Source organism: Salmo trutta, chromosome 20 (genome assembly GCF_901001165.1).
Source record: "Salmo trutta chromosome 20, fSalTru1.1, whole genome shotgun sequence".
Lineage (NCBI taxonomy): Eukaryota > Metazoa > Chordata > Actinopteri > Salmoniformes > Salmonidae > Salmo > Salmo trutta.
The window spans coordinates 1,079,106-1,104,445 of record NC_042976.1 but is presented as its reverse complement, the minus strand read 5'-3'; the positions used below and the strand labels follow the sequence as shown (position 1 = coordinate 1,104,445).

General features: G+C 44.6%; 2 protein-coding genes across 31 annotated transcripts in view; both read right to left on the bottom strand.

Moving 5' to 3' along the window:
* Positions 1-1,963: 1,963 nt before the first annotated feature.
* Positions 1,964-8,020, bottom strand: tmem169b (transmembrane protein 169b). Of its 29 annotated transcripts, none has more exons than XM_029701975.1 (5): positions 7,714-8,018; positions 6,417-7,075; positions 6,297-6,311; positions 5,269-6,123; positions 1,964-3,513 (listed from the first exon to the last, which is right to left on the bottom strand). In XM_029701975.1, the coding sequence occupies exons 4-5, from the start codon at positions 5,537-5,539 to the stop codon at positions 2,867-2,869; spliced, it is 918 nt and encodes a 305-aa protein (XP_029557835.1). In that variant the 5' UTR covers positions 5,540-6,123; positions 6,297-6,311; positions 6,417-7,075; positions 7,714-8,018; the 3' UTR covers positions 1,964-2,866. The 29 variants fall into 29 exon arrangements, with proteins under 29 accessions (XP_029557835.1, XP_029557834.1, XP_029557846.1 ...); XM_029701974.1 differs by having other exon boundaries at positions 5,269-6,453; positions 6,516-6,537; positions 6,569-7,075; XM_029701986.1 differs by lacking the exon at positions 6,297-6,311 and having other exon boundaries at positions 5,269-5,548; positions 6,980-7,075; positions 7,714-8,020.
* A 15,060-nt stretch (positions 8,021-23,080) lies between these two features.
* The window catches only part of pfkla (phosphofructokinase, liver a), a 51,676-nt gene continuing 49,416 nt past the window's right edge, over positions 23,081-25,340 (bottom strand). For both annotated transcript variants that reach the window (XM_029701956.1, XM_029701957.1), the window contains 3 exons: positions 25,207-25,306; positions 24,852-24,957; positions 23,081-24,722 (listed from right to left, as the gene is read on the bottom strand). In XM_029701956.1, coding sequence (XP_029557816.1) covers positions 24,575-24,722; positions 24,852-24,957; positions 25,207-25,306 — 354 coding nt within the window. In that variant the 3' untranslated portion in view covers positions 23,081-24,574. The remainder of the gene's footprint in view (positions 24,723-24,851; positions 24,958-25,206; positions 25,307-25,340) is intronic.

The following is a 25,340-nucleotide window of genomic DNA, read 5'->3' as shown; positions in this document are numbered from 1 at the left end:
TGTATATAGCCTCCACATTGACTCTGTACCGTAATACCCTGTATATAGCCTCCACATTGACTCTGTACCGTAATACCCTGTATATAGCCTCGGTATTGTTATTTTATTATGTTACTTTTTTAAACTTTAGTTTATTTAGCAAATATTTTCTTAAAACTTCATTGTTGGTTAAGGGCTTGTATGTGGTGCATGTGACAAATACAATTTGATTAGCCACTGTACACTATCCACACTGATTTCTTTATTTAAGCAGGGAGACCAGGGTCTTTCAACAGGGAGCCCTGCATTTTTTTATTTAACAAGGCAAGTCAGTTAAGAACAAATTCTTATTTACAATGACGGCCTAGGAACAGTGGGTTAACTGCCTTGTTCAGGGGCAGAACGACAGATTTTTACCTTGTCAGCTCGGGGATTCGATCAAGCAACCTTTCAGTTACTGGCCCAACGCTCTAACCACTAGGCTACCTGCCTCCTCTAAACACAAGGCTACCTGCCGCCCCTGCATAGACCAGGGTCTTTCACAAGGGAACCCTGCATTTACTGTACATAAGACATAACCTAATCCAATATAAAACCAGTCAAATACAGCAAAACACAAATATTCAAGAAAAACAGTTACAGTCCTCAATAAGAAGGTTCCCAATCAATATTTAAATTGCCCGAGCGGCACCAGAACATCCAATTGTAAGGTATTTTGTAGTTGGATCAAGCAATGAGTTGCTTTAAAGCTATCTGCCCCAATGCATAATGCCAACTGTAATGTTTGGTGGAGGAGGGAAAATGGTCTGGGACCATTCTTCATGGTTCGGGCCCCTTAGTTCCAGTGAAGGGAAATCTTAACGCTACAGCATACAATGACATTCTAGACGATTCTATGCTTCCAACTTTGTAGCAACAGTTTGGGGAAGGCCCTTTCCTGTTTCAGCATGACAATGCCCCCGTGCACAAAGCGAGGGCCATACAGAAATGGTTTGTCGAGATCGGTGTGGAAGAACTTGACTGGCCTGCACAGAGACCTGACCTCAACCCCATAGAACACCTTTGGGATGAATTGGAACACCGACTGAGAGCCAGGCCTAATCACCCAACATCAGTGCCCGTCCTCACTAATGCTCTTATGGCTGAATGGAAGCAAGTCCCTGCAGCAATGTTCCAACATCTAGTGGAAAGCCTTCCCAGAAGAGTGGAGGCTGTTATAGCAGCAAAGGGGGACCAACTCCATATTAATGACTTCCCAGAAGAGTGGAGGCTGTTATAGCAGCAAAGGGGGGGGAACTCCATATTAATACCTATGATTTTGGAATGAGATGTTAAACGAGCAGGGGTCCATGAGATGTTAAACGAGCAGGGGTCCATGAGATGTTAAACCAGCAGGGGTCCATGAGATGATAAACCAGCAGGGTCCATGAGATGTTAAACCAGCAGGGGTCCATGAGATGATAAACCAGCAGGGGTCCATGAGATGTTAAACCAGCAGGGGTCCATGAGATGTTAAACCAGCAGGGGTCCATGAGATGATAAACCAGCAGGGGTCCATGAGATGATAAACCAGCAGGGGTCCATGAGATGATAAACCAGCAGGGGTCCATGAGATGTTAAACCAGCAGGGGTCCATGAGATGTTAAACCAGCAGGGGTCCATGAGATGATAAACCAGCAGGGGTCCATGAGATGTTAAACCAGCAGGGGTCCATGAGATGATAAACCAGCAGGGGTCCATGAGATGTTAAACCAGCAGGGGTCCATGAGATGTTAAACCAGCAGGGGTCCATGAGATGTTAAACCAGCAGGGGTCCATGAGATGTTAAACCAGCAGGGGTCCATGAGATGATAAACCAGCAGGGGTCCATGAGATGATAAACAAGCAGTTAAACTAGCAGGTGTCCACATAGTTTTGGTCATGTAGTGTACCTAATAATCATAAAGATAGAACATTAAAACGTGACAAAATGACCCCACTGTTGAACTGTGAAAATGATTCAGGTTTTATTTCCATACATTTTATCTCATGGTGAGCAACAAACATGATGTGAAGAGTGAGTGAACAACACACACACACACACACACACACACACACACACCTTTATATAGAGAACAGAGGTACGGACCAAAATCCTTCAAATCTTAATTCTACATTCTTGTCTGCTGAATGAATGCCCCAGAGTTCCTTCCCATCCTACCACAGCATTAAATGTCATCTCTTCAACCCGAAAGAGAGAAAGGTAAAGTATTACTTCATGCAGGTACATTAGATATAAAATAAGGTAACTTCCTGCCTGTCTTAACGAGGATTTCAGTGCAACAGTTTTTCCAACAGAAATCTATCAATATGTTTGATAGATAGGTCTTGTGTTTGATCCTCTGTGTCGTATACAGTAAACTTTCGGCAGTATTTTAGCAACCCTTCATGTTCATCAGTACATTTAATTTAAACATATTTTAATAACCCCGTCCTACGATACAAAACATCCATTTACAACACTTACAGCTGAACTAGCTAGTGGTTGAAATATTCAAATAAATAAAAAAATAAAAAACATTTAAAACATAACAACAACATGGTGATTGGAACAATAACCACAGAGTTCACTTCGATAAACAACCAGTCAGAATGCGAGGTTAGATAAACTAGTAACGAGTGTAAGTTAAACCAATAAATCAGCTTTTTGATGGTATTCAAAAAAAAATTTGTGAAAGTATGACAACTATGTGAGTTTGTGTGTTTGTGTTCATGATGCCAGTCCAGGGTTATATTCATTAGTAGGTACACCATTGCAACAACAACAAAAAGTGTTTCATAACGGACAAGTTCAGGTAGTAATAACCTGTTTCGACTCGTTTTCTTCCTAGTGAACACAACCCCAGTCTCACACAGAGGACGTCTGAGCATCCTCGCCGGGGACCTTGTTATTCCCTTGCATGCTCCCTGAGAAGTTGTCAGAGTCCAGAAGCTCCACGATACTATATGGAGAACAGTCTTCAAGCCCAAGCTTCCCACAGGCCCAGCCACAGAACCCCTTCTCCAGGTCCCGGACAGACAGCCACCACTCACTAAAAACCCAGGAGACCTGCGCCAGGGTGGAATACAGAGCCAGGGACAGAGCCATGGGCATGATTAGCATGGGGTAGAAGACGATGAGAAAGGGGCAGATGGTGATCTTGTGCCAGAATGTTCTCTCCTCGTTGTAGACCAGAAACACGTTGTACCAGGTGAGCGTTCCATAGTAAAACGACGTGATGAAGGCGATAAGGAATACCAAGGGAGCACACAATAGGCTCCAGAGGATTACATGTGGGCCCTGAAAAACCCCGAAGCCACAGGAACACTTGGAGCCATGGCCCCTCTCACACTCAGCGTCCAGACGTTCTTTAGAGAGGGCCATGTCCCGAAGTTCTCGCTCTGTTAGAGTCACATGGATGTCTACAACCTGACCTTTCTTCTTCCCTCTGGTGATGGTGCCGGTCAAGGTCACATAACGGCTGTCTGGGGGCATGCTCCTGTCGCTCCAGCCTCCTGGAGACAAACAACAACAACATTATGACACTAGTAAGCTCCAGCCTCCTGGAGACAAACAACAACAACATTATGACACTAGTAAGCTCCAGCCTCCTGGAGACAAAGAACAACAACATTATGACACTAGTAAGCTCCAGCCTCCTGGAGACAAACAACAACAACATTATGACACTAGTAAGACAGAATACAAAAACATCCACAGAACAGTTCACCAAATACATTTCAGAATGATTCTTCTCTGCATGGAAGTTGGCTTTTAGAGGGAAGAGTCAGCTAGACATGGAAAGACATGTCAGATATCTGGCATGTTATGGAAACAACCCAACGATACAACCTGTCGTACCATACCAGATATCTGGCCTGTTATGGAAACAGCCTGTCGTACCATACCAGATATCTGGCATGTTATGGAAACAACCCAACGATACAACCTGTCGTACCATACCAGATATCTGGCACGTTACGGAAACAACCTGTCGTACCATACCAGATATCTGGCATGTTATGGAAACAACCTGTCGTACCATACCAGATATCTGGCATGTTATGGAAACAACCTGTCGTACCATACCAGATATCTGGCATGTTATGGAAACAACCTGTCGTACCATACCAGATATCTGGCACGTTATGGAAACGACCTGTCGTACCATACCAGATATCTGGCACGTTATGGAAACGACCTGTCGTACCATACCAGATATCTGGCATGTTACGGAAACAACCTGTCGTACCATACCAGATATCTGGCATGTTATGGAAACGACCTGTCGTACCATACCAGATATCTGGCATGTTACGGAAACAACCTGTCGTACCATACCAGATATCTGGCATGTTACGGAAACAACCTGTCGTACCATACCAGATATCTGGCATGTTATGGAAACGACCTGTCGTACCATACCAGATATCTGGCATGTTATGGAAACGACCTGTCGTACCATACCAGATATCTGGCATGTTATGGAAACAACCTGTCGTACCATACCAGATATCTGGCATGTTATGGAAACAACCTGTCGTACCATACCAGATATCTGGCCTGTTATGGAAACAACCTGTCGTACCATACCAGATATCTGGCCTGTTATGGAAACAACCTGTCGTACCATACCAGATATCTGGCACGTTACGGAAACAACCTGTCGTACCATACCAGATATCTGGCATGTTATGGAAACAACCTGTCGTACCATACCAGATATCTGGCATGTTATGGAAACAACCTGTCGTACCATACCAGATATCTGGCACGTTATGGAAACAACCTGTCGTACCATACCAGATATCTGGCACGTTATGGAAACAACCTGTCGTACCATACCAGATATCTGGCATGTTATGGAAACAACCTGTCGTACCATACCAGATATCTGGCACGTTATGGAAACAACCTGTCGTACCATACCAGATATCTGGCCTGTTAAGGAAACAACCTGTCGTACCATACCAGATATCTGGCCTGTTAAGGAAACAACCTGTCGTACCATACCAGATATCTGGCACGTTATGGAAACAACCTGTCGTACCATACCAGATATCTGGCATGTTATGGAAACAACCTGTCGTACCATACCAGATATCTGGCATGTTATGGAAACAACCTGTCGTACCATACCAGATATCTGGCATGTTATGGAAACAACCTGTCGTACCATACCAGATATCTGGCCTGTTATGGAAACAACCTGTCGTACCATACCAGATATCTGGCATGTTATGGAAACAACTATACCACTGATGTCTCACCTTCGCCGGTGGGTGTGTTGAGGAACTTGGCCCCTTCCTCTGTGCTCCTCTCGCCACCTCCCTCCTCTCCCCCCTGCTCCTCCACGGGTCCCCTCTCATTGTCTGAGCGATACACAATGATGGACTCAGGTCTGGGCTCCTTCCTCTTCCTCTTCCTCCGGTTGGCGGAGCCCACCTCGACGTGGTTTCCCGATGCCTCGGACACGTCCGACTGGAGGGAGATGAGCTGGGGGCTGTTACCCCCACTGGGTTGGGGCTCTGCCTGGGCCATACTGACTGACTGAGGGGAAAGATCACTGCTGCTACCTCACACTCCAAACCCCAAGGTGCATGAATTGAGGAGAAAACTGAAGTAGAGAAGAGATTCAGCAACTCTTGGAGGATAATGGAAGTCAATAAAACATACTGACTCACGCCTGCCTGGGGCTGGGACTTCTCTCTAGGCCTTACCTCCTGCCTGGGACATCTCTATAGGCCTTACCTCCTGCCTGGGGCCTCCTGACTGGGCCTGGGACACCTCTCTAGGCCTTACCTCCTGACTGGGCCTAGGACACCTCTCTATGCCTTACCTCCTGACTGGGCCTGGGACACCTCTCTAGGCCTTACCTCCTGCCTGGGGCCTCCTGACTGGGCCTGGGACACCTCTCTAGGCCTTACCTCCTGCCTGGGCCTAGGACACCTCTCTAGGCCTTACCTCCTGCCTGGGGCCTCCTGACAGGGCCTGGGACACCTCTCTTGGCCTTACCTCCTGCCTGGGGCCTCCTGACTGGGCCTGGGACACCTCTCTAGGCCTTACCTCCTGCCTGGGCCTAGGACACCTCTCTAGGCCTTACCTCCTGCCTGGGCCTAGGACACCTCTCTAGGCCTTACCTCCTGCCTGGGGCTGGGACACCTCTCTAGGCCTTACCTCCTGCCTGGGGCTGGGACACCTCTCTAGGCCTTACCTCCTGCCTGGGACACCTCTCTAGGCCTTACCTCCTGCCTGGGACACCTCTCTAGGCCTTACCTCCTGCCTGGGGCTGGGACACCTCTCTAGGCCTTACCTCCTGCCTGGGACACCGCTCTAGGCCTTACCTCCTGCCTGGGGCTGGGACACCTCTCTAGGCCTTACCTCCTGCCTGGGGCTGGGACACCTCTCTAGGCCTTACCTCCTGCCTGGGGCTGGGACACCTCTCTAGGCCTTACCTCCTGCCTGGGACACCTCTCTAGGCCTTACCTCCTGCCTGGGACACCTCTCTAGGCCTTACCTCCTGCCTGGGGCTGGGACACCTCTCTAGGCCTTACCTCCTGCCTGGGACACCTCTCTAGGCCTTACCTCCTGCCTGGGACACCTCTCTAGGCCTTACCTCCTGCCTGGGACACCTCTCTAGGCCTTACCTCCTGCCTGGGGCTGGGGCACCTCTCTATGCCTTACCTCCTGCCTGGGGCTGGGACACCTCTCTAGGCCTTACCTCCTGCCTGGGACACCTCTCTAGGCCTTACCTACTGACTGGGACACCTCTCTAGGCCTTACCTCCTGCCTGGGGCTGGGGCACCTCTCTATGCCTTACCTCCTGCCTGGGGCTGGGACACCTCTCTAGGCCTTACCTCCTGCCTGGGACACCTCTCTAGGCCTTACCTCCTGCCTGGGACACCTCTCTAGGCCTTACCTCCTGCCTGGGACACCTCTCTAGGCCTTACCTACTGACTGGGACACCTCTCTAGGCCTTACCTCCTGACTGGGCCTGGGACTATTGATCACTTGGGAAACAGTGCGGACTACATGTGTCCATTCTGTGTGAGAGCAGGTATTCTCAGAAGAAAAGCACTGACAGAATTGAACAAAGGGAGAAAAAAACAACCAGAGAACGTTAGGAGTGCTTGGAAGATATTTCTGCACACAGTAATAATACTGGGGTTAGGTTACACTTCATGTTACTGCATTATTTACTTAAATACCCGTATTTTTCGTCTCGATTTATATGCACATTGACAATACCATTTCAAATACACACACACATTTATATATATATATATATATATATTTATATAGGCCTAGAAAACTACATTTCATATAATTTAATGAATGAAAAGGTTGTCCGATAAGACGGCCAATGCTGTATAAAAGCGTCGACATCATTTTCTGCTGTGGATCACGTCTATCCTACCAATGTACTAATGTAACCTCACCACGGCTTTGACAACGATGGAGCCGTGAAAACCCACCATTACAACATCAGTATATTTTCAACATGGAGGCCACATCATGCATCAATGCATCAGACAAAAGGTTTCCGGTAGATTGTATCAGCATTAAATGGTAGCGGAGAAACTAACGTAACCGTCAATGGTTTTTTCCCCTTTAAATCACATCACACCCAGATAGATATCCCTTATTTTGTCGAAACAAAATACCGGCGGGGTGGAAAATCGTTTGCATTTACACTCAAAGACAATATGTCTTACCTTAAAATGATTTACCACCGAAACGGAGGTATAGTATTTGTGTTATTTTATCCGCTCCACACCACTACGCTGTTCACCGATGGAGGCAGGGTTGCCAGGACTGGTACATTTAGTATCCTGATGACCACACAAATCCAGAACAAAAGGACAGGAAAATAAACATACAGATGTTTTTCACACAGGAAGTGAGGAGTTGTCACATTTATACAATAAACAATTATCCCATAATGTTACCGAGCCAATTAAGACGGAATATCGTAACTTGTAACTACCGACGTAACTTGTAACTACGATAGACGCGAAATTTGGATTTCATGAAAATAATAATTATTACTTACTAAGACATGACTTAATAAACTAATTTGATTATGTCGCAAGAGAAAAGATAATTCGCCTTTATTAAACTGCCCAGATAATTTTCTATCAGTGGATGATTTAACTCATTTGACTGCTCTGATTATGAAATAAGGCATGAGGGGGGTATGGTGCTACGGGCTGTTCTTAAACATGACCCAACGTGGAGTGATTAAACAGTAAGGTACTGAGGACAGCACCATCATTCGCAGGAGAAAAAGACCGAAGAGTTATCGCGGAAAGAGATGGGGTGCCTTGTGAGGAATCATTAACAAGTGGCTAATCTGCCTTTGCCATCCGTACTATTGTCCAACAATCACTGGATAAAAAAATTGGACGAACTAAAAGCACGTATGTCCTACCAACGAGCTACCAGACGAGCTACATTTCTTCTATGCTCACTTCAAGGCAAGTAACACTGAGGCATGCATGAGAGCATCAGCTGTTCTGGACGACTGTGTGATCAAGCTCTCCGCAGCCGATGTGAGTAAGACCTTTAAACAGGTGAACATTCACAAGGCCGCTGGGCCAGACGGATTACCAGGACATGTACTCTGAGCATGCGCTGACCAACTGGCAAGTGTCTTCACTGACATGTTCAACATGTCCCTGTCCGAGTCTGTAATACCAACATGTTTCAAGCAGACCACCATAGTCCCTGTGCCCAAGAACACTAAGGTAACCTGCCTAAATGACTACTGACCCGTAGCACTCACATCTGTAGCCATGAAGTGCTTTGAAAGGCTGGTCATGGATCACAACACCATCATCATCCCAGAAACTCAAACAGAAACTATCCCAGAAACTTGCATACCACCCCAACAGATCCATCGAGAGCATCTTGACTGGTTGCATCACTGCCTGGTATGGCAACTGCTCCGACCGCAAGGCACTACAGAGGGTAGTGAGTACGGCCCAGTACATCACCGGGGCCAAGCTTCCTGCCATCCAGGACCTCTACACCAGGCGGTGTCAGAGGAAGGCCCTAAAAATTGCCAAAGACCCCAGCCACCCTAGTCATAGACTGTTCTCTCTGCTACCGCACGGCAAGTGGTACCAGAGCACCAAGTCTAGGTCCAAGAAGCTTCTAAACAGATTCTACCCCCAAACCATAAGACTCCTGAACAGCTAATGAAATGGCTACCCAGACTATTTGCATGGCCACCCCCCCCTCTCCACACCGCTGCTACTCTCTGTTATTATCTATGCATAGTCATTTTTATAACTCTACCCACATGTATATATTTTACCTTAATTACCTCCACTAACCGGTGCCCCCACACATTGACTCTGTACCCCCCTGTATATAGCCTCACTATTGGTATTTTACTGCTGCTCTAATTATTTTTTACTTTTATTTCTTATTTTTTTAGGTATTTTTCTTAAAAACTGCATTGTTGGTTAAGGGCTTGTAAGTAAGCATTTCACTGTAAGGTCTACACCTGTTGTATTCAGCATTTCACTGTAAGGTCTACTACACCTGTTGTATTCAGCATTTCACTGTGAGGTCTACTACACCTGTTGTATTCAGCATTTCACTGTAAGGTCTACTACACCTGTTGTATTCAGCATTTCACTGTAAGGTCTACTACACCTGTTGTATTCAGCATTTCACTGTGAGGTCTACTACACCTGTTGTATTCAGCATTTCACTGTAAGGTCTACTACACCTGTTGTATTCAGCATTTCACTGTGAGGTCTACTACACCTGTTGTATTCAGCATTTCACTGTGAGGTCTACTACAGCTGTTGTATTCAGCATTTCACTGTGAGGTCTACTACACCTGTTGTATTCAGCATTTCACTGTAAGGTCTACTACACCTGTTGTATTCAGCATTTCACTGTAAGGTCTACTACACCTGTTGTATTCAGCATTTCACTGTAAGGTCTACTACACCTGTTGTATTCAGCATTTCACTGTAAGGTCTACTACACCTGTTGTATTCAGCATTTCACTGTGAGGTCTACTACACCTGTTGTATTCAGCATTTCACTGTGAGGTCTACTACAGCTGTTGTATTCATTTACATTACATTTACATTTAAGTCATTTAGCAGACGCTCTTATCCAGAGCGACTTACAAATTGGTGCATTCACCTTATGATATCCAGTGGAACAACCACTTTACAATAGTACATCTAAATCTTTTAAGGGGGGGGGGGGTTAGAAGGATTACTTTATTCAGCATTTCACTGTAAGGTCTACTACACCTGTTGTATTCAGCATTTCACTGTGAGGTCTACTACACCTGTTGTATTCAGCATTTCACTGTGAGGTCTACTACACCTGTTGTATTCAGCATTTCACTGTGAGGTCTACTACACCTGTTGTATTCAGCATTTCACTGTAAGGTCTACTACACCTGTTGTATTCAGCATTTCACTGTGAGGTCTACTACACCTGTTGTATTCAGCATTTCACTGTGAGGTCTACTACACCTGTTGTATTCAGCATTTCACTGTAAGGTCTACTACACCTGTTGTATTCAGCATTTCACTGTGAGGTCTACTACACCTGTTGTATTCAGCATTTCACTGTAAGGTCTACTACACCTGTTGTATTCAGCATTTCACTGTAAGGTCTACTACACCTGTTGTATTCAGCATTTCACTGTGAGGTCTACTACACCTGTTGTATTCAGCATTTCACTGTAAGGTCTACTACACCTGTTGTATTCAGCATTTCACTGTGAGGTCTACTACACCTGTTGTATTCAGCATTTCACTGTGAGGTCTACTACAGCTGTTGTATTCAGCATTTCACTGTGAGGTCTACTACACCTGTTGTATTCAGCATTTCACTGTAAGGTCTACTACACCTGTTGTATTCAGCATTTCACTGTAAGGTCTACTACACCTGTTGTATTCAGCATTTCACTGTAAGGTCTACTACACCTGTTGTATTCAGCATTTCACTGTAAGGTCTACTACACCTGTTGTATTCAGCATTTCACTGTGAGGTCTACTACACCTGTTGTATTCAGCATTTCACTGTGAGGTCTACTACAGCTGTTGTATTCATTTACATTACATTTACATTTAAGTCATTTAGCAGACGCTCTTATCCAGAGCGACTTACAAATTGGTGCATTCACCTTATGATATCCAGTGGAACAACCACTTTACAATAGTACATCTAAATCTTTTAAGGGGGGGGGGGGGTTAGAAGGATTACTTTATTCAGCATTTCACTGTAAGGTCTACTACACCTGTTGTATTCAGCATTTCACTGTGAGGTCTACTACACCTGTTGTATTCAGCATTTCACTGTGAGGTCTACTACACCTGTTGTATTCAGCATTTCACTGTGAGGTCTACTACACCTGTTGTATTCAGCATTTCACTGTAAGGTCTACTACACCTGTTGTATTCAGCATTTCACTGTGAGGTCTACTACACCTGTTGTATTCAGCATTTCACTGTGAGGTCTACTACACCTGTTGTATTCAGCATTACACTGTAAGGTCTACACCTGTTGTATTCAGCATTTCACTGTGAGGTCTACTACACCTGTTGTATTCAGCATTTCACTGTGAGGTCTACTACACCTGTTGTATTCAGCATTTCACTGTGAGGTCTACTACACCTGTTGTATTCAGCATTACACTGTAAGGTCTACACCTGTTGTATTCAGCATCTCACTGTGAGGTCTACTACACCTGTTGTATTCAGCATTTCACTGTAAGGTCTACTACACCTGTTGTATTCAGCATTTCACTGTAAGGTCTACTACACCTGTTGTATTCAGCATTTCACTGTGAGGTCTACTACACCTGTTGTATTCAGCATTTCACTGTGAGGTCTACTACAGCTGTTGTATTCATTTACATTACATTTACATTTAAGTCATTTAGCAGACGCTCTTATCCAGAGCGACTTACAAATTGGTGCATTCACCTTATGATATCCAGTGGAACAACCACTTTACAATAGTACATCTAAATCTTTTAAGGGGGGGGGGGGGGGGTTAGAAGGATTACTTTATTCAGCATTTCACTGTAAGGTCTACTACACCTGTTGTATTCAGCATTTCACTGTGAGGTCTACTACACCTGTTGTATTCAGCATTTCACTGTGAGGTCTACTACACCTGTTGTATTCAGCATTTCACTGTGAGGTCTACTACACCTGTTGTATTCAGCATTTCACTGTGAGGTCTACTACACCTGTTGTATTCAGCATTACACTGTAAGGTCTACACCTGTTGTATTCAGCATTTCACTGTGAGGTCTACTACACCTGTTGTATTCAGCATTTCACTGTGAGGTCTACTACACCTGTTGTATTCAGCATTTCACTGTGAGGTCTACTACACCTGTTGTATTCAGCATTACACTGTAAGGTCTACACCTGTTGTATTCAGCATCTCACTGTGAGGTCTACTACACCTGTTGTATTCAGCATTTCACTGTGAGGTCTACTACACCTGTTGTATTCAGCATTACACTGTAAGGTCTACACCTGTTGTATTCAGCATTTCACTGTGAGGTCTACTACACCTGTTGTATTCAGCATTTCACTGTGAGGTCTACTACACCTGTTGTATTCAGCATTTCACTGTGAGGTCTACTACACCTGTTGTATTCAGCATTTCACTGTGAGGTCTACTACACCTGTTGTATTCAGCATTTCACTGTGAGGTCTACTACACCTGTTGTATTCGGCGCATGTGACAAATAAAATGTGTTGTTATCATGACAGAACGTGGAGTGTCTGGATACAGCCGTATATTGGCCATGTACCACAACCCCCAGGGTGCCTTATTGCTGTTACAACGGTTTTAGGCCAATCAGCATTCATGACTCAAACCAAGTTTATAATTGTAAATAAATAAATGTTACACATGTGCATAACTATAGATACATCTGACAGGAGAGTTTGAATGAGGAAAGATGGGACAGAGGAAATCTCTGAGAAATAAACATTTTGACGAATAAATAAAAAAAAAAGATGAATGTTTGGCTATTTTCTGGCAATTATGTCATTAATATGTACCAGATGTTAACCTAAAAACAGTTATAAAATGGCCCATATTGACCTGTCATTTCAATAGGCATATAGGCTACATACTAAAATCTGGGTTTATGATTGTAATTAAACTTTGCCATGGTTTGTTTAGTTAGATGTATTTAGCCTATAGCCCCTGAAAGGCATATATCTCATATCAGATAGTCTACAGTAGCCCCTGATAGACCTACATCTCATCTCATATAGTCTACAGTAGCCTATAGCCCCTGATAGACCTACATCTCATATAGTCTACAGTAGCCTATAGCCCCTGATAGACCTACATCTCATATCAGATAGTCTACAGTAGCCTATAGCCCCTGATAGACCTACATCTCATATCAGATAGTCTACGGTAGCCCCAGATAGACCTACATCTCATATCAGATAGACTACGGTAGCCCCAGATAGACCTACATCTCATATCAGATAGTCTACGGTAACCCCTGATAGACCTACATCTCATATCAGATAGTCTACAGTAGCCTATAGCCCCTGATAGACCTACATCTCATATAGTCTACAGTAGCCCCTGATAGACCTACATCTCATATCAGATAGTCTACAGTGGCCTAGACAAGATGTAGTCAAGATGTCAACTGAAAGGCCTACATCTCATCTCAGATAGACTACAGTAGCCTAGACAAGATGTAGTCAAGATGTCAACTGAATGATTCAGCAGCTTGCTTAGCTCAAATTAACACAGTCATTTATTTCAACATGAATAGTTTGGCGATTTCGAGGTAAGAAGTACTTGTTGTTTTCCCAATAGCCTGCTGGAATAGACTACTGAGGAAGTTGTTATCATTTCAAATCACTGAATTAAATATTTATATGTATATGAACCAAAATGTGTCAACAACAGCCAGAGCTGTTTTCTTCATTTTTACCTTTAGCCCAATCTGACTGACTGTTACTGCCAATCTGACTGACTGTTACTGCCAATCTGACTGACTGTTACTGCCAATCTGACTGACTGTTACTGCCAATCTGACTGACTGTTACTGCCAATCTGACCGACTGTTACTGCCAATCTGACCGACTGTTACTGCCAATCTGACCGACTGTTACTGCCAATCTGACCGACTGTTACTGCCAATCTGACTGACTGTTACTGCCAATCTGACCGCCAATCTGACCGACTGTTACTGCCAATCTGACCGACTGTTACTGCCAATCTGACCGACTGTTACTGCCAATCTGACTGACTGTTACTGCCAATCTGACCGACTGTTACTGCCAATCTGACTGACTGTTACTGCCAATCTGACCGACTGTTACTGCCAATCTGACCGACTGTTACTGCCAATCTGACTGACTGTTACTGCCAATCTGACCGACTGTTACTGCCAATCTGACTGACTGTTACTGCCAATCTGACCGACTGTTACTGCCAATCTGACCGACTGTTACTGCCAATCTGACTGACTGACTGTTACTGCCAATCTGACCGACTGTTACTGTTACTGCCAATCTGACCGACTGACAGTTACTGCCAATCTGACCGACTGACAGTTACTGCCAATCTGACTGACTGTTACTGCCAATCTGACTGACTGTTACTGCCAATCTGACTGACTGTTACTGCCAATCTGACCAACTGACTGTTACTGCCAATCTGACCAACTGACTGTTACTGCCAATCTGACTGACTGTTACTGCCAATCTGACTGACTGTTACTGCCAATCTGTGATAAATGCCAATTTAATGAACTAAACAAGGCCATCAATAGCCTAATAACACAAGGTTACAACACCAATACACTGAAGTTGTAGGCTATTTATTAAATGCGTTTTCCAGCTCCAGATGCACAAATTGATTTGCAACGACTCCAGTGATATAGTCATTTCAACATCAACCCACGAATCAAGTGGTAGCCGACTATGGAATATAAATGAAAAGGCTACTTGATGGCCAACAGATGCAGATGTATCATTCTCCACATTTAAACGTCAATTTCATTGAGTATTTTTCCACGCGTGGGAGTTCAATAACCTCCGTTTGAAAATGTCCACTTGCGCATCATTATGACAAGTTAAATAGAAACTAGCTAATAATAAATAATAAATTAACTTTATAAATTAAAGCTAATGAACTAAATAGCCTAAAACGTTGTCATGTCGTGCGCTGCTCGGTCTCCTCTAAGTAATTTAGTCAATAGTGGACTAAACTGCTGAGCTCTAACGCACTCCGCTCCGGCCCTCCCCACCACCCACTCACTCCGCTCCGGCCCTCCCCACCACCCACTCAGCGACAGCCTGAGAAACGACATGGCGGCCGCGGTGCAATTTAGTAGCCCCGAAAAAACCAACAAACCCCGTTAACAATACATTTTCAGCCGCAACGTCGTTTTCAAAAGTAGCCCAGTTTGACAGAAAACTTGCGAACATGGCAACCCTGGGTGTGTTAATTCCAGAATGGCACTAATCCCCGCCCCTCCACCGCTGTCCTGGCCAATCCCGTGTAGATATGGAACTGCGATGGAAACGCTAATCCACAGCAAGGTTTGCCTGGGAGAGGGGAGGATGGGTTGAAGATGGCGGACAAGGGGAAAAAGGAAGAAACTGGAACATATTATGAATAAATATGAAGCTGGCAGTGGCGATTTTAGCATATCAATGTTGGTGGGACAAAAAAATAAAAAATAAGTGGGATGCATGTCAGCAAAACCACAACACTAAACAATACATTAATTGTGCTATAACGGTGACAAACGGTTAGGGCCTACATAAAGCTGTCCCAACAGCAGAGTCCCAACAGCAGTCCCAACATCTTACCACTGCTACACCTGGTTATCACCAGAGCCTTGTCTGGCAGCGAAACAGTTCATTCAGCCTCATTTACTGCCTTTAAAAAAAACATAGCTGATATGGCTGACTTGCTTAAACAAATGTGGTTTCTACTGACAATTGAGATGTACAAACTATGGCATAAGGGGACAACAAGCGTGTAGCTCAGTTGGTAGAGCATGGTGTTTGCAACACCAGGGTTGTGGGTTCGATTCCCACGGGGGACCAGTACGGAGAATAAATGTATGAAATATATGCATTCACTACTGTAAGTCGCTCTGGATAAGAGCGTCTGCTAAATGACTGAAATGTACATGTAAGAGGCAATCTGTAATTTTGATAAAGACATTAGATGGACGTAGTCAATTTAACTATTTGTTTAGCACTTCTGAAATGTACAGCTACAGAATTCCGAACATGGGCCGTTCTTACAGTATTCTCCCTATACACTAAGTCAAAACCGTAGGATAAATAAAGGGGGCATATAAGCAGATAATGAAAGCTCTTACAATATTCAATGATTACACTTCTCTAAAATAGGTTACAGGCATGTGCACCACCAAGTCAGAACAGTAGGTGAAATTAAGAGGTGAAAAATAGACCAAATGATTAAGGTGAGGCACATGGGCTACTAACAGTTTACTACACAACATACACTTAGTATTACTTTCTTAGCTACAGTATACACATCTCCCTGGCATATTACATCATTTATGCAGCAGCATACAATGCGTTTTTGGACTCACCTTGTTGTGCTGTACAAGAAGGTGGCGCGGTGGTCCTTCGTGGGCAAATTTTGTCATTAAAGTCTGTCATTCTCTGGATTTATGGTGATTTCAAAACAACTGGGAACTCGGGGGGGGGGGGGAACAAGGTCGAATCATCATGACGTCATTGATGACGTCATTGATCTTCAGGTCGTAGCTTTAGAAAGAGGCTGGATTTACAATTCCGAGTGGGATGACAAGAGACCATGTTTGTATGCGGCTTTATTAGTATTATATTAATAATATTATTTATAAGCTCATTATACTTCTTTTTTTACATTGATACTGATATCAAATAACATGTAAAACAGGCAAGCCCCCCCCCCCAAAAAAAAATATATGCTAAAACAATGATGGCTCGCCACTGGAAGCGGGGGATTGTAGAAACCTTCTGGAAGACTTGGTGAAGGGGAAGATGGCGGACAAGGGAAAAAGAAGAATAGGGAAATATATCCTGAGTTAATATGGAATGGAGGATTGCACAGAACTTCTGGGAGAGCTAGAAAAGGAAGTTGAATATGACCAGAGTGAGGGTGAATCAATTGCGGTGCCAGGTTTTGACAGGCGGTGCCAAGTGATGACAGGCGGTGCCAGGTTTTGACAGGCGGTGCCAGGTGATGACAGGCGGTGCCAGGTTTTGACAGGCGGTGCCAGGTGATGACAGGCGGTGCCAGGTTTTGACAGGCGGTGCCAGGTTTTGACAGGCGGTGCCAGGTGATGACAGGCGGTGCCAGGTGATGACAGGCGGTGCCAGGTTTTGACAGGCGGTGCCAGGTGATGACAGGCGGTGCCAGGTAATGACAGGCGGTGCCAGGTGATGACAGGCGGTGCCAGGTAATGACAGGCGGTGCCAGGTGATGACAGGCGAGAATGAGTTGAGTGTAGAGGGAAGCAGGGTGTTGGATCTGACAATTCATCATGATGGTTGTACAGTCGTCTCAAATAAAACTGTGAAGGACCTCGGCGTTACTCTGGACCCTGATCTCTCTTGTGACCAACATATCAAGAATATTACAAGGACAGCTTTTTTCCATCTTCGTGACATTTCAAAAATCGGCAACTTATCCATGCTTTTGTCACTTCAGTTAGTGCTAAATACGGATGCTAGAATCCTGACTAGAACCAACAACTTTGATCATATTACTCCAGTGCTAGCCTCTCTACACTGACTTCTTGATAAGGCTAGGGCTGGTTTCAAGGTTTTACTGCTAACCTACAAAGCATTTCATGGGCTTGCTCCTACCTGTCTCTCTGATTTGGTCCTGCCGTACATACCTACACGTACGCTACGGACACAAGCCTCCTAATTGTCCCTAGAATTTCTAAGCAAACAGCTGGAGGCAGGGCTTTCTCCTATAGAGCTCCATTTTTATGGAATGGTCTGCCTACCCATGTGAGAGACGCAGACTCTGTCTCGACCTTTAAGTCTTTACTGAAGACTCATCTCTTCAGTAGGTCCTATGATTGAGTGTAGTCTGGCCCAGGGATGTGAAGGTGAACGGAAAGGCACTGGAGCGACGAACCACCCTTGCTGTCTCTGCCTGGCCGGTTCCCCTCTCTCCACTGGGATTCTCTGCCTCTGACCCTATTACAGGGGTTGAGTCACTGGCTTATTGGTGCTCTTCCATGCCGTCCCTAGGAGGGGTGCATCACTTGAGTGGGTTGAGTCACAGACGTGATCTTCCTGTCCGGTTTTCGCCCCCTCGGGCTTGTGCTGTGGAGGAGATCTTCATGGGCTATACTCAGCCTTGTCTCATCAACTTCAGTGTTCCATCATTCATTTTTGAAAATTTAAGTCAGTTAAAAACAAATTCTTATTTACAATGACGGCCTACCAAAAGGCAAAAGGCCTCCTGCGGGGACGGGGGCCTGGGATTAAAAATAAAAATATAGGACAAAACACACATCACGACAAGAGAGACACCACAACACTACATAAAGAGAGACCTACGACAACAACATAGCAAGGCAGCAACACATGACAACACAGCATGGTAGCAACACAACATGACAACAACATGGTAGCAGCACAACATGGTAGCAGCACAACATGGTGGCAACACAACATGGTAGAAGCACAACATGGTAGAAGCACAACATGGTAGCAGCACAACATGGTAGCAACACAACATGGTAGAAGCACAACATGGTAGCAACACAACATGGTAGCAGCACAACATGGTAGCAGCACAACATGGTAGCAGCACAACATGGTAGAGGCACAACATGGTAGCAACACAACATGGTAGCAGCACAACATGGTAGAAACACAACATGGTAGAAACACAGCATGGTAGCAACACAACATGGTAGCAGCACAACATGGTAGCAACACAACATGGTAGAAGCACAACATGGTAGAAGCACAACATGGTAGAAACACAACATGGTAGCAGAACAACATGGTAGTAGCACAACATGGTAGCACCACAACATGGTAGAAACACAACATGGTAGAACCACAACATGGCAGCAACACAACATGGTAGCGGCACCAAACAGGGTACACACATTATTGGGCCCAGACAACAGCACAAAGGGCAAGAAGGTAGAGACAACAATACATCACACAAAGCAGCCACAGCTGTCAGTAAGAGTGTCCATGATTGAGCCTTTGAATGAAGAGTTTGTTGCAGCTCGTTCCAGTCGCTAGCTGCAGCGAACTGAAAAGACGAGCGACCCAGGGATCTGTGTGCTTTGGGGACCTTTAACAGAATGTGACTGCCAGAACAGGTGTTGTATTTGGAGGATGAGGGCTGCAGTAGATATCTCAGATAGGGGCGAGTGAGGCCGAAGAGGGTTTTACAAATAAGCATCAACCAGTGGGTCTTGCCACAGGTATACAGAGATGACCAGTTTTCAGAGGAGTATAGAGTGCAGTGATGTGTCCTGTAAGGAGCATTGGTGGCAAATCTGATGGCCGAATGGTAAAGAACATCTAGCCGCTTGAGAGCACCCTTACCTGCTGATCTATAAATTACGTCTCCGTAATCTAGCATGGGTAGGATGGTCATCTGAATCAGGGTTAGTTTGGCAGCTGGGGTGAAAGAGAAGCTATTACGATAGAAGAAACCAAGTCTAGATTTAACTTTAGCCTACAGCTTTGATATGTGCTGAGAGAAGGACAGTGTACCGTCTAGCCAGACTCCCAAGTACTTGTATGAGGTGACAACCTCAAGCTCTAAACCCTCAGAGGTAGTAATCCCACCTGTGGGAAGAGGGGCATTATTCTTACCAAACCACATGACCTTTGTTTTGGAGGTGTTCAGAACAAGGTTAAGGGCAGAGAAAGCTTGTTGAACACTAAGAAAGCTGTTGTAGTAGAGCGTTTAACACAAAATCCGGGGAGGGGCCAGCTGAGTATAAGACTGTATCATCTGCATATAAATGGATGAGAGAGCTTCCTATGGCCTGAGCTATATTGTTGATGAAATTGAGAAGAGCATGGGGCCTAGGATCTAGCCTTGGGGTACTCCCTTGGTGACAGGCAGTGGCTGAGACAGCAGATGTTCTGACTTTATACACTGCACTCTTTGAGAGAGGTAGTTAGCAAACCAGGCCAAAGACCCCTCAGAGACACCAATACTCCTTAGCCGGCCCACAAGAATGGAATGGTCTACCGTATCAAAAGCTTTGGCCAAGTCAATAAAAATAGCAGCACAACATTGCTTAGAATCAACGGCAATGGTGACATCATTGAGGACCTTTAAGGTTGCAGTGACACATCCATAACCTGAGCAGAAACCAGATTGCATACCAGAGAGAATACTATAGACATCAAGAAAGCCAGTCAGCTTATTATTGACAAGTTTTTCCAACACTTTTGATAAACAGGGCAAATTAGAAATAGGCAGGATCTGCTTGATCTCCTCCTTTAAATAAAGGACGAACCGTGGCTGCCTTCCAAGCAATGGGAACCTCCCCAGAGAGGAGAGACAGGTTAAAACGGTTGGAGATAGGCTTGGCGATGATATGGGCAGCAACCTTAAAGAAGAAAGCGTCTAAACCATCTGACCCAGATGTTTTTTTGGGGTCAAGTTTAAGGAGCTCCTTAATCACCTTGGACTCAGTGACTGCCTGCAGGGAGAAACTTTGTAGCGGGGCAGGGGGAAAAGAGGGAGAAGCATTGGGGATAGTCACATTAGAAGGGGTGGGAGATTAGGAAATATTGGACGGGCAAGGAGGCATGGCTGAGTCAAATATGAACCCTGACTTAACCTCTCCTGGGTAGGGGGCAGTATTTTGACATCCGGATTGAAAAGCGTGCCCAAAGTAAACTGCCTGTTACTCAGGCCCAGAAGCCTAGGATATGCATATAATTGGTAGATTCGGATAGAAAACACTCTAAAGTTTCTAAAACTGTTAAAATAATGTCTGTGAGTATGACATAACTTATTTGGCAGGCGAAAACCTGAGGACAAACCATCCAGGGAAGAAAATAAAATTGAGGTCATAGGATTTTCCAATAGTTTTGTATGGGATACCCTTTATTGTTAGGAACCTGGTTGAAGTTCCTATGGCTTCCACTAGATGTCAACAGTCTAGAAATTGTTTGATGTTTTTCTTTTGAGAAATGAAGTAGTCCTATTCATTGTAAGTGTCACTCCAGGTGGACTCTACTGTTTTGGTGCGCGTGAACAGGAACACGCTCCACGTTGTTTTTATCCAGTATTAGAAACTGTTTATTCCGTCTTAAATTTTATCGATTATTTACATTTTAGGGTACCTGAGGTTGGATTAGGAACGTCGTTTGAAATGTTTGGACCAAGTTTACAGGTAACTTATTAGATACTTTGTAGGCATGTTGGGCGAGTTGAAAACGGTGTATTTCTGAATCAAACGCGCCAAATAAAATGGACATTTTTGGGACATAAAGAAGGACATTATCGAACAAAAGGACCATTTGTGATGTTTCTGGGACATTTTGGAGTGCCAACAGAAGAAGATCTTCAAAGGTAAGGCATTAATTATATCATTATTTCTGACTTTTGTGTTGCACCTGCCTGGTTGAAAAATTATTTTCATGTGTTTGTATGCGGGGCGCTGTCCTCAGATAATTGCATGGTCTGCTTTCACCGTAAAGCCTTTTTGAAATATGACACAGCGGCTGGATTAACAAGAAGTTAAGCTTAATTTTGATGTATAACATATTTTCAAGAATGTTAAATATTTTAATTTAATTTGGTATTTTTGAATTTCGTGCTCTGCAATTTCACCGGATGTTGGCCAGGTGGGACGCTAGCGTCCCACCTGCCTATAAGAAGTTAACGACTTGGGGCTAGCCATTGTAAGTTCAGAGTCACTCGCCCCAACAGTGCCTGTGTGCTGAAGGCGAGCGAAAGCTCGGGAGAGAAGGGTGAGTGTGGCAGAGGTACCTGTACCAGACAGGGGGAGACAGGCCAGGGCAGACGGTGAACAGAGAGGGGGAGACAGGCCAGGGCAGACGGTGAACAGATCGCCAGGTGGAATCCAAGCAGCAGGCAATGGGAGTAGGTGTCATACCCACTTGGGAGAAGCTTATATTTCTGGAGGCTGATTTCTTGTAGAAAATGCCAGTGAATGGTCTCTGAACAGCAGGAGGGGGCTTCAGAGGACGTGTCAAAGACTCCTGCCACTTGTTGGGCCCCAAAGGCCTCGACACATTTTTCCTTCACACCTTAGTGCTTAGTGAATTTGTATCTGGTTTGTCCTAGCAAGCCTGGGAGCCTTAACTCAGCATTCAGTCCCCATAAAGTAAAATATATCATTGTAATGTACTTTATTTTTCATGAATTTGTTTTTTTTTCTTCTTGGCATTCAAAATAGCATCAGACCAAACACTGCTCACTCAGCTCCAGGTTGGATGGTGTCCTCAGGTCTCTTGGCCTTCCCTGTGGCTCAGTTGGTAGAGCATGGTGTTTGCAATGCCAGGGTTGTGGGTTCGATTCCCACGGGGGGCCAGCACAGAAAATGAAATGTATGCATTCACTACTGTAAGTCGCTCTGGATAAGAGCATCTGCTAAATGACTAAAATGTAAAAATGTAAATGTAATCTGCTGTTTGTTTGCTAGAGCACCCTCAGTATAGCTTGGAAACAGGAAACCTTTGTAGCTGTGATCTCGCCGGTTAATTTGGGTCAAATATGGGTTGTAGGTTTGGCGTTTTGATCTAGAGCGAAAGGCCATGCTGTGAAGGGTAGCATCCTGCATATGTCCCTGCCCGAAAAATCCAAGTTTATCCAACCTACCCTTTTGTAAAAAAAAAACATTGAAAATTGTGAGAGCTCACATGCAGCTGTGTCCCGGACGTGATCTTTTAGGTGATCAACAATGATACAGTACAAAGCTAAAACGTCGACTTCAGTGTCCCATCTTTTATTATAACACATGCATACTTATTTATAAACAATTGTTAACATACATTATTCAAAATGCAGTTGTATTTATATTTAAAATAAAAGCTGATAATCTGAGTAGAACTTTCAAATGTTTTTATTTATGACATTACTTTATAACAATGACATGAATTCACATTTCTATCTTGGCGACTATTGCTATTCTGAACATCTTGTACAGACAGACACATCCAGAATAGTAATAGCTGATTTCCAGTGTTCTACATTGACTGTATAGTTGTCAGTGATTTGTTCAGGTTTACATGTAGGCACAAACATGACAATACCAGGTTAAATAATTGAATAACAGGTCAAATAAATGAATAAATGTGTTTGTCCCACAAGAACACAAAACGTAAATGTGTTGGTCGCACAAGAACACAACACATAAATGTTTTGGTCCCACAAGAACACAAAACATAAATGTGTTGGTCCCACAAGAACACAAAACATAAACGTGTTGGTCCCACAAGAACACAAAACATAAACGTGTTGGTCCCACAAGAACACAAAACATAAACGTGTTGGTCCCACAAGAACACAAAACACAAATGTTTTGGTCCCACAAGAACACAAAACACAAATGTTTTGAATAGCCTTTAAACCAGTATAGACCAGAAACAGTCCAGGTATAACAAGGGCCTGATGTCTAGGTAGTCTCAGAAACAGTCCAGGTATAACAAGGGCCTGATATCTAGATAGTCTCAGAAACAGTCCAGGTATAACAAGGGCCTGATGTCTAGGTAGTCTCAAACAGTCCAGGTATAACAAGGACCCCTGTTTAGATAAACAGGGAAGACAGACAGACAAGTTGGGAGTGTTGGGAGTCTACAGTCCAGGGTTAGTGTGTGTGTTCTAGAAGCCAGTGTGTGTACAGTCCAGGGTTAGTGTGTGTTCTAGAAGCCAGTGTGTCTACAGTCCAGGGTTAGTGTGTGTTCTAGAAGCCGGTGTGTCTACAGTCCAGGGTTAGTATGTGTTCTAGAAGCCAGTGTCTACAGTCCAGGGTTAGTATGTGTTCTAGAAGCCAGTGTCTACAGTCCAGGGTTAGTATGTGTTCTAGAAGCCGGTGTGTCTACAGTCCAGGGTTAGTATGTGTTCTAGAAGCCGGTGTGTCTACAGTCCAGGGTTAGTATGTGTTCTAGAAGCCAGTGTCTACAGTCCAGGGTTAGTGTGTGTTCTAGAAGCCAGTGTGTCTACAGTCCAGGGTTAGTATGTGTTCTAGAAGCCGGTGTGTCTACAGTCCAGGGTTAGTGTGTGTTCTAGAAGCCGGTGTGTCTACAGTCCAGGGTTAGTATGTGTTCTAGAAGCCAGTGTGTCTACAGTCCAGGGTTAGTGTGTGTTCTAGAAGCCGGTGTGTCTACAGTCCAGGGTTAGTATGTGTTCTAGAAGCCAGTGTGTCTACAGTCCAGGGTTAGTGTGTGGTCTAGAAGCCAGTGTCTACAGTCCAGGGTTAGTATGTTTTCTAGAAGCCAGTGTGTCTACAGTCCAGGGTTAGTGTGTGGTCTAGAAGCCAGTGTGTCTACAGTCCAGGGTTAGTGTGTGTTCTAGAAGCCGGTGTCAGCGTGTGTTCTAGAAGCCGGTGTCGATGCTGAGAGAGCGGCGGGTCACATGTTCCATCTCTCCAGGGACGTACTCGCTGAAGTTGGTCTGATGCTTGGCCAACATCTTCAGGATCTGATGCAGGTTCTGCCACCACTGGACCTTGGGCATCCGGTGCCTACGGGAGAAGATAGATTTTACTGCCTGCTTAGGGACTAAAATCACACACACTGTAAAAACCACACTGTAAAGCACTTCGTGACAACAGGTTTGGATGGATGGACAAGAGCTGTGGTACTCTACTCACTCAAAGTCGGTCTGTGCCTTAAGGTCAGTCACAGGAATGAAGGACAGGACCTTCTTACTGAAGCCGATGACAGACGCTGTGTCTGGGGCGTTGACGAACACACGACCTGGAATGGTAGAAGTCGACGAGGAGATAAACATTATATATCTACCACCCGGTTTCCACGGCTACATGTTGTTGAATCAGAGATAAAACTCCTCCCTTTATAGTGACTTCATAGTTCACTACTTTTAACCAGAGCCTTGGCACCCTCTTCCCTTCATAGTTCACTACATTTAACCACAGTCCTATGGGCCCTAGTCAAAAGTAGTGCACTATGTAGGGAAAAGGGTGCCATTCGGGACACAAGCGGTACCTTGTCTGAAGTTGTTCATCATCTTCTCTGTGAGCCACTGCACAGCCTTCACACCCAGCTTGGTGCCAAAGTTTCTGTCGAAGGGTGTCGGTGCACCTCCCTAGAACGACAGGCGAGAGATAAATCAGTTAATT